This window comes from Chiloscyllium plagiosum, unplaced genomic scaffold (genome assembly GCF_037043375.1).
Source record: "Chiloscyllium plagiosum isolate Xiang-an unplaced genomic scaffold, Cpla_swu_hap1 HiC_scaffold_9, whole genome shotgun sequence".
NCBI classification, from domain to species: Eukaryota; Metazoa; Chordata; class Chondrichthyes; order Orectolobiformes; family Hemiscylliidae; genus Chiloscyllium; species Chiloscyllium plagiosum.
In genome coordinates, this window is record NW_028270147.1 from 79,755,794 (window position 1) to 79,771,734 (window position 15,941).

General features: G+C 41.4%; 1 protein-coding gene and 1 long non-coding RNA gene across 2 annotated transcripts; one reads left to right on the forward strand and one right to left on the reverse strand.

Moving 5' to 3' along the window:
* Nucleotides 1-240: 240 nt before the first annotated feature.
* On the reverse strand, nucleotides 241-4,920 carry LOC122554571 (regulator of G protein signaling 21-like). Its single transcript, XM_043699820.2, has 5 exons — nucleotides 4,732-4,920; nucleotides 3,792-3,902; nucleotides 3,199-3,260; nucleotides 2,924-3,090; nucleotides 241-1,823 (listed from the first exon to the last, which is right to left on the reverse strand). The coding sequence occupies exons 1-5, from the start codon at nucleotides 4,839-4,841 to the stop codon at nucleotides 1,635-1,637; spliced, it is 639 nt and encodes a 212-aa protein (XP_043555755.1). The 5' UTR covers nucleotides 4,842-4,920; the 3' UTR covers nucleotides 241-1,634.
* A 281-nt stretch (nucleotides 4,921-5,201) lies between these two features.
* LOC122554572 (uncharacterized) lies at nucleotides 5,202-9,626 on the forward strand. The gene is made up of 3 exons (XR_006313029.2): nucleotides 5,202-5,333; nucleotides 7,141-7,186; nucleotides 9,262-9,626. It is a non-coding gene; the product is annotated as an uncharacterized LOC122554572 (long non-coding RNA).
* The last annotated feature ends 6,315 nt before the right edge of the window (nucleotides 9,627-15,941 follow it).

Below are 15,941 nucleotides of genomic sequence, written 5' to 3' on the forward strand. Positions count from 1 at the left end.
ACAATTTATGGCCTTTGATTATTTGATAATCATTAATGCTTTAGTATGGGTTGGATCACTTGACTAACTAGATATCACAATGGCCAATGAAATTTGTTAAATGGTAAAGCAAACATCATAGATGATCTAAAAAGATCAAACATAGTTTGAAGCCATCAATTATTATGGGGAAACATCTACTATTTAATTCCGTTAGGACAGAATGGCTAAGATTAGTAAAAGAATGAATAGTCTTGACAGTTTAATTACAACAACAAATATTTTATTTTCTGTTCATGAGCATCAGAGGTTAGAAAGCCAGGATAAACCAACATTTATTCAATCAATCTTGAAAATATCTTTTAGTAATGTTGTAGGAAGAGTGATGGTCATAATTTCCTTGTCAGTAAAGCTATCTGAGCGGATAGATATTTGATATTTGATGATCAGGATCTATTTTATCAGGATTACTCAGGTTTCAAATCATATCCTCCAATTTGCTCATCATTATGGTGTTGAACGTATGACCAATGGAATTTCCAGAAGGAAGCTCATTAATAGCATTAAAGGCAGATATAGTGGGTGTAATTTCTTTTCACAAAACATTTGATCACCCATCCTTCTGTGTCTGTGCGTTAACTTTGGTCAGATGGCATTCCTTTGACATCTGTCTTATTGCATAGAAGATGCTAGCCAAGATACATACTTCCACAAACAGAAGGTCAAGGTAAGTTATTTCACATTCTGAATGTTTGCAGTGATTGCAATCTAGCTTTATTCAATAAATCTCAGAAATCAAATAAGGCACTAGTGGATGAGTTGAGATAGTTCCTGCAGACCATGACCATGGCTCAGCAGTCACCATCACTGTACATTATGGTAACAGCCTTCGCAAGACACCACTTGCAGTTGAAATGCTGCAGACTATCCAAAATGCCAAAGTGTTTTAATGAACTTAGGTCATATATTACCATTAGTTGTAGCAACAGGTTTACAATCTACAGGCTTTTTCATGACATTGCAATTATGCTACGCTCAGAACATTTCATTTAATATTAGAAAAAAATAAAATAATAAATACATACATTTTTTCACCCAAGTTCCTTCTTTCTGCATCAGAATATTACGTAACATTTGGTAAAGAGGATTGTGCATCAGGATATGCAGCATTGGAGACTTGCACTAACATCAGATAAAACTGCGCCACGTAGCTTATGTTGCAACTGTCAAAGGAAATGCTTTTCTTTTCAGTTTAAGATCCAGTGAGTATGAACAGGAAAGCTCAGTTCATGCTCCCCTGCACAAAAATATTCAGCCCCTTTACTAAAACAAACTTGTCACAAGTTCACCGTTACATTCTTGCGTGAAGAAAAAACTATGGTCTTGATAATGATGAGAAAGTTTGTAATTACACACATATGCCAGAGCATTGGGAAACACAGCATTTGTCCTTGAAGATTGTCCTAGTCCTTCACCGTGTTTTAGCTGTGTTACATATGGAGTCATTGTTCATTTGACATCAAGTTTCAGGTTTAATTTCCATTTCCCAGCAGATCCAGCTCTCGAGCTTTGTGAAGTACTGTGGTACACTCAGAAATGAGCGATACAGAATTAGACTTTCATACTTCGCTTTATTTTGGGTCAGAATTCTTCATTTAACTGTTGTTCTTGTTGCCCTGTGTCTTGTTTATCAGGTTTAAGTAGGCATCTGACTTTAAGAACCTGGGGTAAGAGTCTTTCTCCATCAGGCTGAAGATAATTCGCTGGGCCGCCTCAAAACAAGTTGGGGTTGGCAGTAGAATGCTTTTGCTGACCAAATCTCTTGTATTACCATCAATGTTGACCTATGGATAGAACAAGACATCTGTTGAATAGACCATTCTCTGTTTTCCCTCTTTTCACTACTGTGAATAATTTGCTTTTACAAGCTGAACAAAACTCTGATGTGATCACTAGACATCACGGGACTAATTCAATTTCCCCAACCATCTGTTTAAGTAACTGCTGCATCACCCACCTATCATAAAGAACTGTCTTTTTCCGAGGACAATGAAGATTCATTTGTGGTTGCTAGACATTTCAATTCTGCAAAACAGAACTAGGCAAATGACTCACTATTCTTCCATGAGACACTTTATTGGGTGATAAGACTTTATACTTTGAAAGCCAATGGTGCCTGAGCACCCAATTTCCCAGATTGCACAAATCTAGTTCAAGCTAAAACTATGCTTTAGGTTATGCCATGTTCAAACGGCTGTGTCCAGATTAGTGTGTGATCTACTCCACAGTGGCTTACTTCAGCAGTGTCCATGGGGATTGCAATGGTAGCTTGCACTTGTACTGATTGTCATTTTCACACTCACTCTTCATTACAGCAATTGTGACTCAACTGGGGATGAATTTTCACAAATAGATTTAGTTTTCCTCAGGGGGAAATCAGAGTTAAAAAACTAGGGTGAGGACTCCTTCCAACCCTTTGGTCACTTGAAAACAATGTACTTGAAAATATCTGTCTGCTCACAGGTTGTCTCTAACTAAAGTTTTAATGCTTAAAATAGTGTCTGGGAGATACTAGTCTGAGTGCAGATGCTTCTTTTCATTAAATAGTTGAATAGAATATCATCACTCAAGATTGGGCTGGGACCTGACTCGCACTTTCTTAACCTGTAGTATTCGTCATTGCAACTCAATGAGCTAAAGATTTAGGGATGCTTTCTTTTGAGTTGATTGGACGATAATGACATTCTTCAGTTTTGTTACATACCGTTACAAATGGTGAAGGGACTCAGTCTCAACACCTGTACAAAGGATTTACACCACATTCACTGGGACTGTTTTTGTTTAAATTAGTGACAGGTCAGTCAATTGTGTGGCTTTCATCTATCATTATTTATGCAGTTTAGCCCATATGGCGTTTCTGTTGACAAAAGAAAAAAACACTCACTTGTTTTGGGGCATCACTCCGTATGAATTCTGAGTAAATATGTTGAGCCTTGGAGCCCAGTTTTGAAGAAGACTTGGTTTTTTTGTAATCCTCACAGACCAACCAGAAGTCAATGTTTTCCTCACTGAACTCTGACTTAAGAAAATCCCTGAATGCAGCAAGACCACCTGGAGGAAGTGAAAATGTCAAGTCAAATTATTACTTATTGTTATTTTTAAAAATCCAAGCAATAGTATTCTAGCAGCACTCATCAAAGAGTAAGAAATATCACTTACATGGATCAGCCAGGAGAATGTCCAAAGACTTGGACCATTGCATAGCTTCTTCATGAGTGAGTCTGTAGAAAGAGAGAAGAAATAACTTAGAATATTTAATTCCTAAACTCAAAGCAACTTTTAACTTTTTTGTTAGATTAAATTACTTACAGTGTGGAAACAGGCCTTTCGGCCCAACTATTCCACACTGACCTTCCCATACATTTACCCCTTCACCTAACACTACGGGCAATTTAGCATGGCCAATTCACCTAACCTGCACATTTGTTTTGGACTATGGGAGGAAACCGGAGCACCCGGAGGAAACCCACGCAGACACGTTTAAAATGAACAGACTTTCTGATTTTTATATTGGTAAGATGAAACATAGGATGAATAAAGAACATTAGAAGTGTTAGGCTTAGCCAGTGAAATGAGCTTGGATCTGAAATATTTCTTTCCCTGTTAGTAAACGCTTTTATTCCTATAATATGAAAAGTACATCCTAGACTCTGTCATGCTGCAGATTGCAATTATACAATGTTTAACTTGTAATCAAATATTTTTGACAAAGAGAATTCAGTGGTCAAAGGCTTGAATGATAAGGTACTCACCCAATGGACAGATTCAATTTCGCTGACATCCTGGGTAGAAAGCTAATGGATGAATGTTCAGAATTGGAGTTCAGTAATGCCGAAAGCAGCCGACTCTTCAAGTCCTGGGTTCTAAACATCATTTTGAGAAAAGCAAGTGTTAGTATTGTCAAAAGAAGAGTTTCTAATTAAACAATCACAGTTAAAAGAATTAAAGCAATCTGTTTAAGATGTGCTCATTAGAATTTCCTTCGTTTAGGTTTGTTTTACTCAAATATAACATTCATATCCTATGTTGTTTAAAGAAATGGAATACAGTTAGCAAGCAGTAAGTTATCTCAAGAGTACCACAAGCAGAAGTAAAGTGCATGAAGAAAATACGGGTTCAGACAAAATGGAACAGGGTGACCTCTGAAGATGTGCTGTTGAAATGGCCTGAGATATAGATAGACTAATGCAGGCAGACTATGCTTTATAGATAAAGCCTCTGTGTTGAAATCATTTAGAGCTCTGCTGACGTTTCATCTTTGTCTTCAAATAATTTGCATTAATTTTTCATTTTGGATCCCAGTAAAAGAATGATATTTTCATATTTGATTAACACAATGATTAACAGTAAAGTATTCAGAGTACAGGACAACTCTAATTTGCATTGTAATTTGCACCTACCTTTCTGCAGCATGTAATTTTATAAATAAGCAGAGCAATAAATAACAATGTACATGAGAAATATTTGTTCAAAGACATTACAACTGACTTTCCTAAGGTATCCGTAGCTCTGTTTGAGTTTAAATATTTTTAATATAAAAGAACAAAATGGTTTACGTTATTTGCAAATGTGCACATTTACTGTTAAAGTGCAATTTGGGAGGGAAAGTCAGTCATGTTGGCATAATACTAATTTGTAGAAATTAGTTAGAAATGCTGTAATTTGGAAATGCCTAGTAAGAGTAATACTTACAGGTTCTTTGCTTTCTTTTTCTCTGTCTTTTCAGTTCCAGTAGAGCTACAGTTGCAGTAGACTTCTTCCAAATTGCTTGACGTATTCTGAGGGAGCTTGAGTTCAGGCATCTCCGACTGGTTGACTTGCCTTAGAGGCACTGCTTCACTTGCTGTTCTGTTCACGTTTCTTTGACTATTTCTTGTTCCTCTTAGATCGCACTGATATATATGTAAGAGCTCTGGTGTTGGGGTGGGGTGAGATGAGGGGGGGAAGTATTTGTTTACTTAAACAGAACTGGGTGATGTGAGTTCATGATACCACAAAAAAGGAAGTTCTGTCTTTTTGGGCCATTGTTGACGTTGTTGCTCAACCCAATAGCAGTATCACACGCATGCAGAACTGCACTTTGGTTTCTAATTCAAATAAGTGCAAAGTCTGAAGATCATGCAAATATTGTCCTTTTGCGTAGGTCTCAGCAGAGATGCGACTAGTGAACCATATTTTCACTCGGATGTTTTTGCTACAGCTTCAAAAGATGTACTGTTTCAGTGTTACGTTATGGACTGCGTCTATAATGTGGTTGCGATTCATTAACAAGTCTTGTTCTGCCGGTGATTAAGGTTAGCAATGCAATAAATATTTTGTTAGAATCCATGACTTCCACTGAAGGTTGATTTAGAATCCTAAATGGCCCAGCTATTGAAGCTTTTCTACTGCATGGTTAATGTCTGTAAGATGATGTGACAACAGCATGCATTTATAATGCACCTTTAGAAGAGGATAAAAGGTTCCAAAGTGATATGCCTGAGGTCAATGACCTCTCCCAGAAGAGGACTGAACATCTGGATTAAACAGACTTTCTGAGTTTTCCCACCTCACTCATCACAACACCTATATGACAACCCATCCAGATGGCATGTGGTATGAGTTCAGACTGTATCTACATTGTGGTTACAGCTGTCCATATTGCACGTTTTCCATTTAAGAATGAAACTGCAGAAAAAGCAGACTTATTGAAAGCCTTTGCACCCATCACCTACAGAGTAAGTAAAGACAAAGAAGATACTTACTGCACAGAACAGAAATAACTTGAAATCATTCATGAAACACCAATCACCAAAGAATCAACCCAAGAGAATCACATAAGTGTAAAAGATAAAATCATGACCATTGAATATAGTTCACTAAATCTTAATATCTGGTGTGTTGATATGACATGAACAGTGACAGCTATCTCAGTTTCTTTGGCCAAAATCTTTCATCAGTCACAAGTTGCAGTGCATCCCAAAGAACTGTTCCAGCAAATCAATATGATTCGTCAAACTCTGAGATCTCATTTCAGACATTTGATGTTTTTTATAAGAACTGATCATTAGAAGACTATTCTCCTGTTTTGGGCCTTCCATTTAATCTTTGCAGATCTCTACATTACCTGCATTTACTTGCCACTGTTCTGTCAAATGGTATTGATTGGTTTTGAAATTTTTAATTTACCTACTTTCATAGATTTGCAGGGAAAAGAAATTGCTTCCTGACATCATCTCGAATTGCTGAGCTCTAAATATAATTTTAAACTTGTATCCTCAAACATTTGCTGGCTTCTTTGTTTAGATTACCAATCTTAGAAGATGTGGAGGTACCTGTGATGGACTGGGGTGAACAAAGTTAAAAATCACAACACCCAGGTTATTATCCAACAGATTTATGTGGAAGTCATAGCTTTCGGAGCACTGCTTCTTCATCAGGTGCCCCACCGATGAAGGACCAATGCTCTGAAAATTAGTACTTCCAAATAAACCTGTTGGACAATAACCTGGTGTAGTGTGATTTTTAATCTTAGAAGTGTTTATGCAGATACACCCTCAGTGTTACAATTAGCATCCTAAGCACCATCCAAATACTGTATTATACTATACTATAAGTTCTGTACTCTAAAAAGGACATCAAATCATATAAATAGAAGAAAGTAAAATGACTATCGAATTAAACATAATAAAACACTGATTACCCAGATTAGTGACTGGGATGATGGGATTCAGAGATGAAAAGACTTTTATTATTACCTTTGTGAGTTCTTCTATGTATTATACTGCCTTACAGGGTGGTATAAGCAGACTCAGTCATCACTTTCAAAGGGAAATTGGATCTCTACTTGAAAAGTATTTGCAGGCCTATGGGAAAGGGCAGGACACAACTAGTAGCTCAGCAAGAATGTCAAGGCAGGCATGATAAATTACTTCTGAACCATGTGTTTTTATTAGCTGTAGAGTAACTGGGATTGACTAACATACTGCAAATGATGTTGCATCACCCCCTGGTACAAGGAAGGAAATCTGTGGGTATTTTATCATGGTATTAAATTAATGCTGATGCCAAGATTGTAACCTGTTATTTGGAAAATAACTTTGGTAATTTTTTTTTGTCCAGCTGGCATGTACTTTTGTCGTGGGAAAGACAATGTTTCATCAGCTAGGTAAGACAACTTTACACAAACTGTCACAGGACATAGGCAAGGTCTGAGTTTTGATGATTGATAATGTAAATCTTTCCAAGGCAGTTTCTCCTTGTTCTGATCTGATCAAAGAATGATTATTTTAGTAAACAAAGAGAACAAACAAAAAACAAAGAATATTACAGCACAGGAACAGGCCCTTTAGCTCTCCAAGCCTGTGCCAATCCTGATCTTTTCTCTAAACCTATTGCCTATTTTCAAAGGATCTGTATCCGTCTGCTCCCTGCCCATTCATGTATCTGTCGAGATACATCTTAAATGATGCTATCGCGCCTGCCTCTACCACCTTCGCTGGCAATGTGTTCCAGGCACCCACCACTGTCTGCATAAGGAATTTTCTACGCATCTATCTCTTAAACTTTTCCCCTCTCACCTTGAACTCGTGACCCCTAGTAATTGAGCCCCACTCTGGGAAAAAGCTTCTTGCTATCCAGCCCGTACATACCCCTCATGATTTTGTATTCCTCAATCAGGTCCCTCCACAACCTCCGTCTTTCTAATGAAAATAATCCTAATCTACTCAACCTCTCCTCATAGCTAGCACCCTCCATACCAGGCAACAGCCTGGTGAACCTCCTCTGCACCCTCATCAAAGCATCCACATCCTTTTGTAAATGTGGCAACCAGAACCCGTACACAGTATTGCAAATGACCAGCCACCTCTTATACTCAATACCCTGTTCAATGAAGGAAAGCATGCCATATGCCTTCTTGACCAATCTATCAACCTGCATCGCTACCTTCATGGTACAATGGACATGAACACCCAGATCTCTCTGCGCATCAATTTTCCCCAGGGCTTTTCCACTTACCATTTAATTCTCTCGAGAATTTAATCTCTTCCAAAATGCATCATCTTGCAATTGCCCAGATTGAACTCCACCTGTCATTTCTCTGCCCACCTCTCCAATCTATCTATATTCTGCTGCATTCTCTGACAGTCCCCTTCACTCTTTGCTACTCCACCAATCTTAGTGTCAGCTGCAAACTTACTAATCAGACCATCTATACCTTCCTCCATGTGTGGGGAGGGCTCATAGGTTAGTGTAATGGGGACAAGGAGAGATACTAGTTCCATCTCCAGTGATGTAAATTTTCACCTGAAGTACACACTAGATCAAATGTCACCTTGTAGCAAGTTGTCATAGATTCACAGCACAAAAACATCATAAAAACAGTCCCTTCAGTCCAACTCGTCCCTGCTGACCAGATATCCTAAATTAATCTTGTCCCATTTGCCAGCATTTGGCCCATATCCCTCTAAATTCTTCCTATTCGTATACCCATCCAGATGCCTTTTAAATGTTGTAATTGTACCGCTTCCTCCACCACTTCCTTTGGCAGCTCATTCCATCCACACACTACACTCTGTGTGGAAAGGTTGCCCTTTAGGTCTCTTTTAAATCTTTCCCCTCTTACTGTAAACCTATGCCCTCTAGTTTTGGACTCCCCTACCCTGGAGAAAAAAAAAACCTTGTCTATTTACCCTCTCCATGCCCCTCATGATTTTCTAAACCCCTAAACGTCACCCCTCAGCCTCCGATGCTCCAGGGAAAATTGCCCCAGCCTATTCACCTCTCTCTATAGCTCAAACCCTCCAACCCTGGCAACTTACAAGCCTGAGGTGGGTGGGATTATGATTGGTGGCTCCTTTTCAATATCTTCCTCATGAAAAATTCTACATCACATCTTGCTTGGTCACAACAAGGTTAAGTTAGAAAGGATCTTGTATTTGTTCTAGAAGAAAAACTTGCTTCTAGAACAAATTAAATTAAATTTTACAAAAAGCCAATTTAAACAGACTTTTTTGAATTAGCAAAAGAGTGAGTTTATTAATTACTATACACATGAAGAAACAATCTAATGCAACACACAAGCACACAGATAAGAAGTGAGTCCAGTAATAGATAACAGATCAGTTTCTGAGTTGTTTTTGAAGAGTGGACTGAGGAAAGTTGCACATGTTACCTTGGGTGATACTTGGAGGAAGGATTTTAGTGGCTCAGAAATCAATTTAGCTATTTTTGGCTTTGCAGGATCGTTGACATGCTTTTACTCTGGCTACGTTCAATGGTGGCTGTCCCGCAACATGTGGAGTCAGTGGTATTTCTCTTTCCTTACCTGCAGAGGAAGGGTATTTAATGGTTGTTCTCAAACCTGGACATCACAGATGAGCATGTTAAACCACTAATGCAGAAAGACCACTTTTTAACCTTTTGTTGTATACCCTGCAGGAGGTGGCTTCCTTCTGAGACTTAACAGCAATCTAGGTTTGTTCAATATATCATATACATTGCATGCATGATACTGTGATCTTTTGCTGTAATTTCAATGTCTTATGGTCCTGCTCCACAGCTACATGATGAAGGAGCAGCACTTCAAAAGCCAGTGCTTCCAAATAAACCTGTTGGACTATAACCTGGTGTTGTGTGATTTTTACCTTTGTCCTTCTGAGAAGGTTGTGGATTGGCAGCCCTTTGTTATCTATATCTTCTAGTCTTTCCCTGAATCTGATATTTCATACAGGACTCTACCAGCCAGTCACTAATTTTAGGTGAAAATGAGGACTGCAGATGCTGGAGATTAGAGTCAAGAATGTGGTGCTGGAAATGCACAGCAGGTCAGGCACCATCCGAGGAGCAGGAAAATCAACTTCATCAGGAATGAGGCTAGGAGCCTCAGGGGTGGAGAGATAAATGGGAAGGGGGTGGGGCTGAGGGTAGGGGCTGGGTGGGGAGGTAGCTGAGAGTGCAATAAATGGATGGAGGTGGGGTAAAGGTGATAGGTTGGAGGGACAAGTGGTGCAGATAAGGAAGGAAGGAAGATGGACAGATGGGACAGGTCATGAGAATGGTGGAGGAGGCCAAGGACCTGCATGTCCTTGGCAGAGTGGGAGGGCGAGTTGAAGTGTTCGACCACGGGGTGGTGGGGTTGGTTGGTGTGGGTGTTCTGGAGGTGTTCTCTGAAGTGCTCTGAAGTTCCAACCCTCCAGCTCGCCACTCCCTTACCATCCGACGCCTGGAGGAAGGACAACTCATCTTCCGCCTCAGGACCCTCCAACACCATGGCATCAATATGGATTTCTCCAGTTTCCTCAATTCCCTTAACCCCACCTTACCCCAGATCTAACCTTGCAGCTCAGCACTGTCCTCATGACCTGTCCCACCTGTCCATCTTCCTTCCCACCTAGCCGCTCCACCCTCCCCTCCGACCCATCACCGTCAACCCCACCTCCATCCACCTATTGCACTCTCAGCTACCTTGCCCCCAGCCTCAACCCCAACCCCTCCCATTTATCTCTCCACCCGCGAGGCTCCCAGCCTCATTCCTGATAGAGTCATAGTCATAGAGATGTACAGCCATAAGAGTTTGTCTACCTCAAAAGTAACATCAATGCAACTTATGATTGGCTATGCTATCACATAGAGTTATAGAGATGTACAGCACGGAAACAGACCCTTTGGTTCAACCCGTCCATGCCGACCAGATATCCCAAGCCAATCTAGTCCTACCTGCCAGCACCCGACCTAGATCCCGCCAAACCCTTCCTATTCGTATACCCATCCAGATGCCTCTTAAATGTTGCAATTGTACCAGCCTCCACCACTTCCTCTGGCAGCTCATTCCATGCATGTACCACCCTCTGCATGAAAAAGATGCCCCTTAGGCCTCTTTTATATCTTTCCCCTCTCACCCCTGTGCTTTTCCAGCACCGCACTCTTGAGTCACTGATTTTATATTTATAGTAAGCTTTTAGCTATATCAATCCTCTTTAAAAACAAACCATAATATCACATGTTGATGAATTGAAACAGGATCAGTGCATGAACAGGGCTCTGTGTAGCATTACATATTGCATCCAGTATAGACAACTGCACAACACTACAAATCTGACTGACAATTCCAAATTGGCAATGAGTATATTTCTTCACACATTAGTTTAACTCCAATCAGCTGAGAGATTTCTTCATTGACTCCAATGTTTCTAGGACTAACAACAAATATACATTTTTGGTTCCCAATAAGCTAGCTTTTTAGCTCAAGATTTTTGTTGAATTCAAATTTCACTATCTGCCATGCTGGGATTTAACCTGTGTAGCTAGAATATGAATTAGAGTTTTAAGATTACTCATCCAGTGACATTACCAGTATCCTACCAGCTCCTGAATTCATGTCTGAGTTCAAGTCCTAGAGTTCCCTCCCTAACAGCATTGTGTAGCTGTCCACCCTAAGGACTGCAACGCTTCAAGAAGGGAGTTTACCATCGTCTTATCAAGGGACACTTGGAAATGCACTATACATGTTGGCTTAGGCAGCAATACCCACATCCCATGAATGAATTAAAAAAAACTGATGATTTCCTGAGTAGGAATGGAAGAGCAAGTGGCATGCAAAAGGGTAATCAACCAGTCCACAATTAATGATAGGGTTTCTGGGGTGAGGTGGGGTGAGGGTAGGTGCGGTGTTGCTAGATTACACCTGTGCCACCCACCAAGTAAGATAAACAGACCGATACATGTGCATCAACTATGCCAGTGACATCAGAGGGATGAGCACTTAGCTTGATAAACCAGAGGACATTGCTGAAAAAAGACACAATTTGTCAATGCTTCTTGTCTTGTACTGATCAGGACAGTTTGATTTGATTTGATTAATTATTGTCACATGTACCGAGATGCAATGAAAAGTATTGTTTTGCGTGCTATCCAGACAAATCATATCTTACACAAGCACATCAGGGTATTAGAACAGAGTGCAAAATACAGTGTTACAACTACAGAGAAGGCACAGAGAAAGATCAACTGTAAGATATGAGAGGTCCATTCAAAATTCTGACAGCAGCAGGGAAGAAGCTGTTCTTGAAACTGTTAGTATGTGATTTCAAACGTGCCTGATGGAAGGAGGTGGAACAGAATATAACTGGTAATGAAGGGGGCTGTGATCATGTTGGTTGCAGTCATGAGGCAGTGGGCAGCATACACAGAGTCAATGGGTGGAAAGCTGGTTTGCGTGACATTGTTCACGGCTCTCTGTAGTTCCTGGGGTCTTAGGAAGAGCAGTTGCCAAACCACATTGTGATGCATCAGGATAGAATGCTTTCTGTGGTGCCGCTATAAGAATTGGTAAGAATCCTTGTGAACATGCTGAATTTCCTCCACCTTCTGAGGAAATTGTTACGCTTTCTTGAACATTGAGTTGACATAGATGGACCAGGACTGATTGTTGGTGATCGTCATTCCCAGGAACATTCCCAGGTGATGCTCTCAACCATGTCTACCACAGCACCATTGATGCAAACAGGGGTGTGTCTCCACTCAACTTCCTGAATTCAGTGATCAGCTCTTTTTGTTTCACTGACATTGACGGTGAGATTGTTGTCTTTACACCATTCTGCTAAGCACGCAATTTCTTTCCTGTATTCTGTCTCATCATTGTTTGAATTCGACCTACAATGGTGGTGCTGTCAGTAAATTTTTTAGTGGAGTTGGGACGGAATTTGGCCACACAGTCATGAGTGCATAAAGGGTAGGGGGCTGAATACACAACCTTGCAGGGTACCGGTGTTGCAGATTATGGTGGAGGAGGTGTTCTTGCCTATTCTTACTGATTGTAGTCTATGGGTCAGGAAGGCGAGGAACCAGCTACAGCAGGGGGGAGCTGAAACCTAGTGTCAGAGTTGAGAGATGAGTTTATTTGGAATTATGGTGTTGAAGGTGGAAATGTAGTCAATAAGTAGGAGCCTGATGGAAGTATCCTTGTTATCCAGGAATAAGTGTAGGGCCAGGGAGATGGCGTTCTGCTGTGGACCTGTTGCACTGGTAGGCAAATTACAACGGATCAAGGTAATCTGGGAGGCTGGAATTGACATGAGCCATGACGAATCTCTCGAAACACTTCATAATTTATGGAAGGTCAGAGTCACCAGGTGGTAGTCGTTGAGGCACACTGCATGATTTGTTCTTTGGCACCTGGATGATGGTGGTCTTCTTGAAGCGGGTGGGGACTTCAGGCAATAGTTAGGCGAGGTTAAAGTTGTCTTTGACTATTCCAATCAGTTGGTCCCCACAGGATCAAAGTGCACAGCCAGGAATTCCACCTGGGCCAGTCACTCTCTGTGGGTTCACTCTCATGAAGGCCAACCTAAGGTCTGGTGCGGTTACCACGGGTACGGTGCATCTGAGGCCGATGGGATAGGTGACATCATTGACTTTCTGTACAAAGCAAACATAGAATGCATTGAGCTTGTTGCCCACAATTCTGTTTGACTTCGCTTTGTGGCCGATTATGTTGTGTAAGCCTTGGCTCACTCCTGCTACGTCTCTTTATGTCTTAAAATATAAGGATTTCTCAGTTCACGAAATGTAAGCCTTGTCCGCGAGGTTGTTCTGGGTCTCAGCTTAGTTTGGTATTGCCTCTTGGTGACTCTGATGGCCTTGTGAAGGTTGTGCCTGGATTTCCTGTATAGGTTAGTGTTGCCCAACTTGTACACCACAGATCTGGAGTCCAGTAAGGAGTGGATCTCCTGGTTCATCCATGGTTTCTGGTGGGGAACATGCAGGTCAACATCTTTGACACACAGTCTTCTACACTTACTAATAAAGCCTTTGAAGGCGGTGCATACTCATTTATGTTGGCCACTGAGTTCTTGAATATGGACCAGTCCACCGACTCTAAGCAGTCCTCTAGAAGCCCTTCCATTGCCTCAAATCAACAGTACATTACTTTCTGTACTGGGTCCTCACATTTCAATAGCTGCTTGTAAGCCTGGTGGTGGAACAAAGTGTTGTGATCTGATTTTTCCAAAATGCAGCAGGGAATGGGGCAGCAGACATTTTTGATGTCAAGGATGTTTGGACCTCTGGTGAGAAAGGAGATGTGTCGATGGCGTTTTGGTAGCATGCTTTTGAGGTTGGCCGGATTGAAATCATCGACTACGATGAGCAAAGCCTCGGGATATTCTGTCCCAACATTGTTTGTAGCGTTGTATACTTTGTCAAGTGCACTCTTCACTTCTGCATGGGGTGGAGTGTAGATTACAATCAGGATGACAGAGGTGAGCTCACATGGTCAATATTAGGGACGGCACTACACTGTTTGGTATTCTAGGTCAGGGGAGCACTAACTCACCAGGATCACCATATCTGAGCACCAATGGGTATTGATTAGGAGGCAGACTCAATCATGCGTTGCCTTGTCAGACGATGCTGAGTGGTCCATTTCATGACCTGAGAAATCCTTATATTTTAAGGCATAGTCAGACGTAGCAGGAGTGAGCCATGTTTCTATCAAGTAGAGCATACACCAGTTTGGCTTTAAGGTCATCCATCTTGTTTTTAATGGCTTGGACATTTGCAAGGAGTATGCTGGGGAAGGGGGACTTATAGTTCCTTAGTTTCAGTCTCACCTGAATTTCAGCATGTCTCCCGCATTTCCTGGAGAGGTGACTGCTCTTAGTCGATCCCGGGTGTGTGTGAGGGAGGTCTGCTGCTCCGAAAGGTGAGTTTGTGTTCCTGATAGGGTCCTGGGCACCTGTCACGGCCTTGAGTGTTTCGAGGGGCTTTGTGGCTGGTTCGGTCAGGCCTCCTCGATGTTGGGTCACTGTGTTCCCTGTTCCAGCGCTGGTCGGGCCTCGGTTCCCGGTTTCCACGAGGTCAAGCCTGCGAGAGACCAGGGGCTTGTGGCTTTAGCATTGGAAAGGAAGGTAGGTGCATCCATTGGGGTCCTGGGTACTATCTCATTCATGACTGTTCCATGAAGTCAGGCAGTCGGTCTGGTAGGGCGTCCTCAATGTCAGGTGACCGTGCAGTCAGGTCTTGCTGCTATGCTGTTCGGGCCTTGGTTATGGGTTTCCACAAGGAGGTCAGGCTTGCAGGAAACCAGTAGGCCCTGAGTCCCCCTGGTCTTGTAATTCTGGCATCAGTAGTCGAGCCTCATTGGTCATAGAATCTTTAAACCTGAAAATAGATTTAAGAGAACACTGTTAGTAATCCTGATAGACTTAGAATTGAGGTTTAGGAGAGCGGAACTGGAGGCAAACGTGGTGCCACTGTTTAAGAAGGGCGGTAAAGACAAGCCAAGGAACTATAGACCCGTGAGCCTGACCTCAGTAGTGGGCAAGTTGTTGAAGGGAATTGTGAGAGACAGGATGTACATGTATTTAAAAAGGCAAGGACTGATTCGGGATAGTCAACATGGCTTTGTGCGTGGGAAATCATGTCTCACAAACTTGATTGAGTTTTTTGAAGAAGTAACAAAGAAGATTGATGAGGGCAGAGCAGTAGATGTGATCTATATGGACTTCAGTAAGGCGTTTGACAAGGTTCCCCATGGGAGGCTGATTAGCAAGATTAGATATCATGGAATACAGGGAGAACTAGCCATTTGGATACAGAACTGGCTCAAAGGTAGAAGACAGAGGGTGGTGGTGAAGGGTTGTTTTTCAGACTGTAGGCCTGTAACCAGTGGAGTGCCACAAGGATTGGTGCTGGGCCCTCTACTTTTTGTCATTTACATAAATGATTTGGATGTGAGCATAAGAGGTACAGTTAGTAAGTTTGCAGATGACACCAAAATTGGAGGTGTAGTGGACAGTGAAGAGGGTTACCTCAGATTACAAAAGGATCTGGACCAGATGGGCAAATGGGCTGAAAAGTGGAAGATGGAGTTTAATTCATATAAATGTGAGGTGCAGAATTTTGGGAAAGCAAATCTTAGC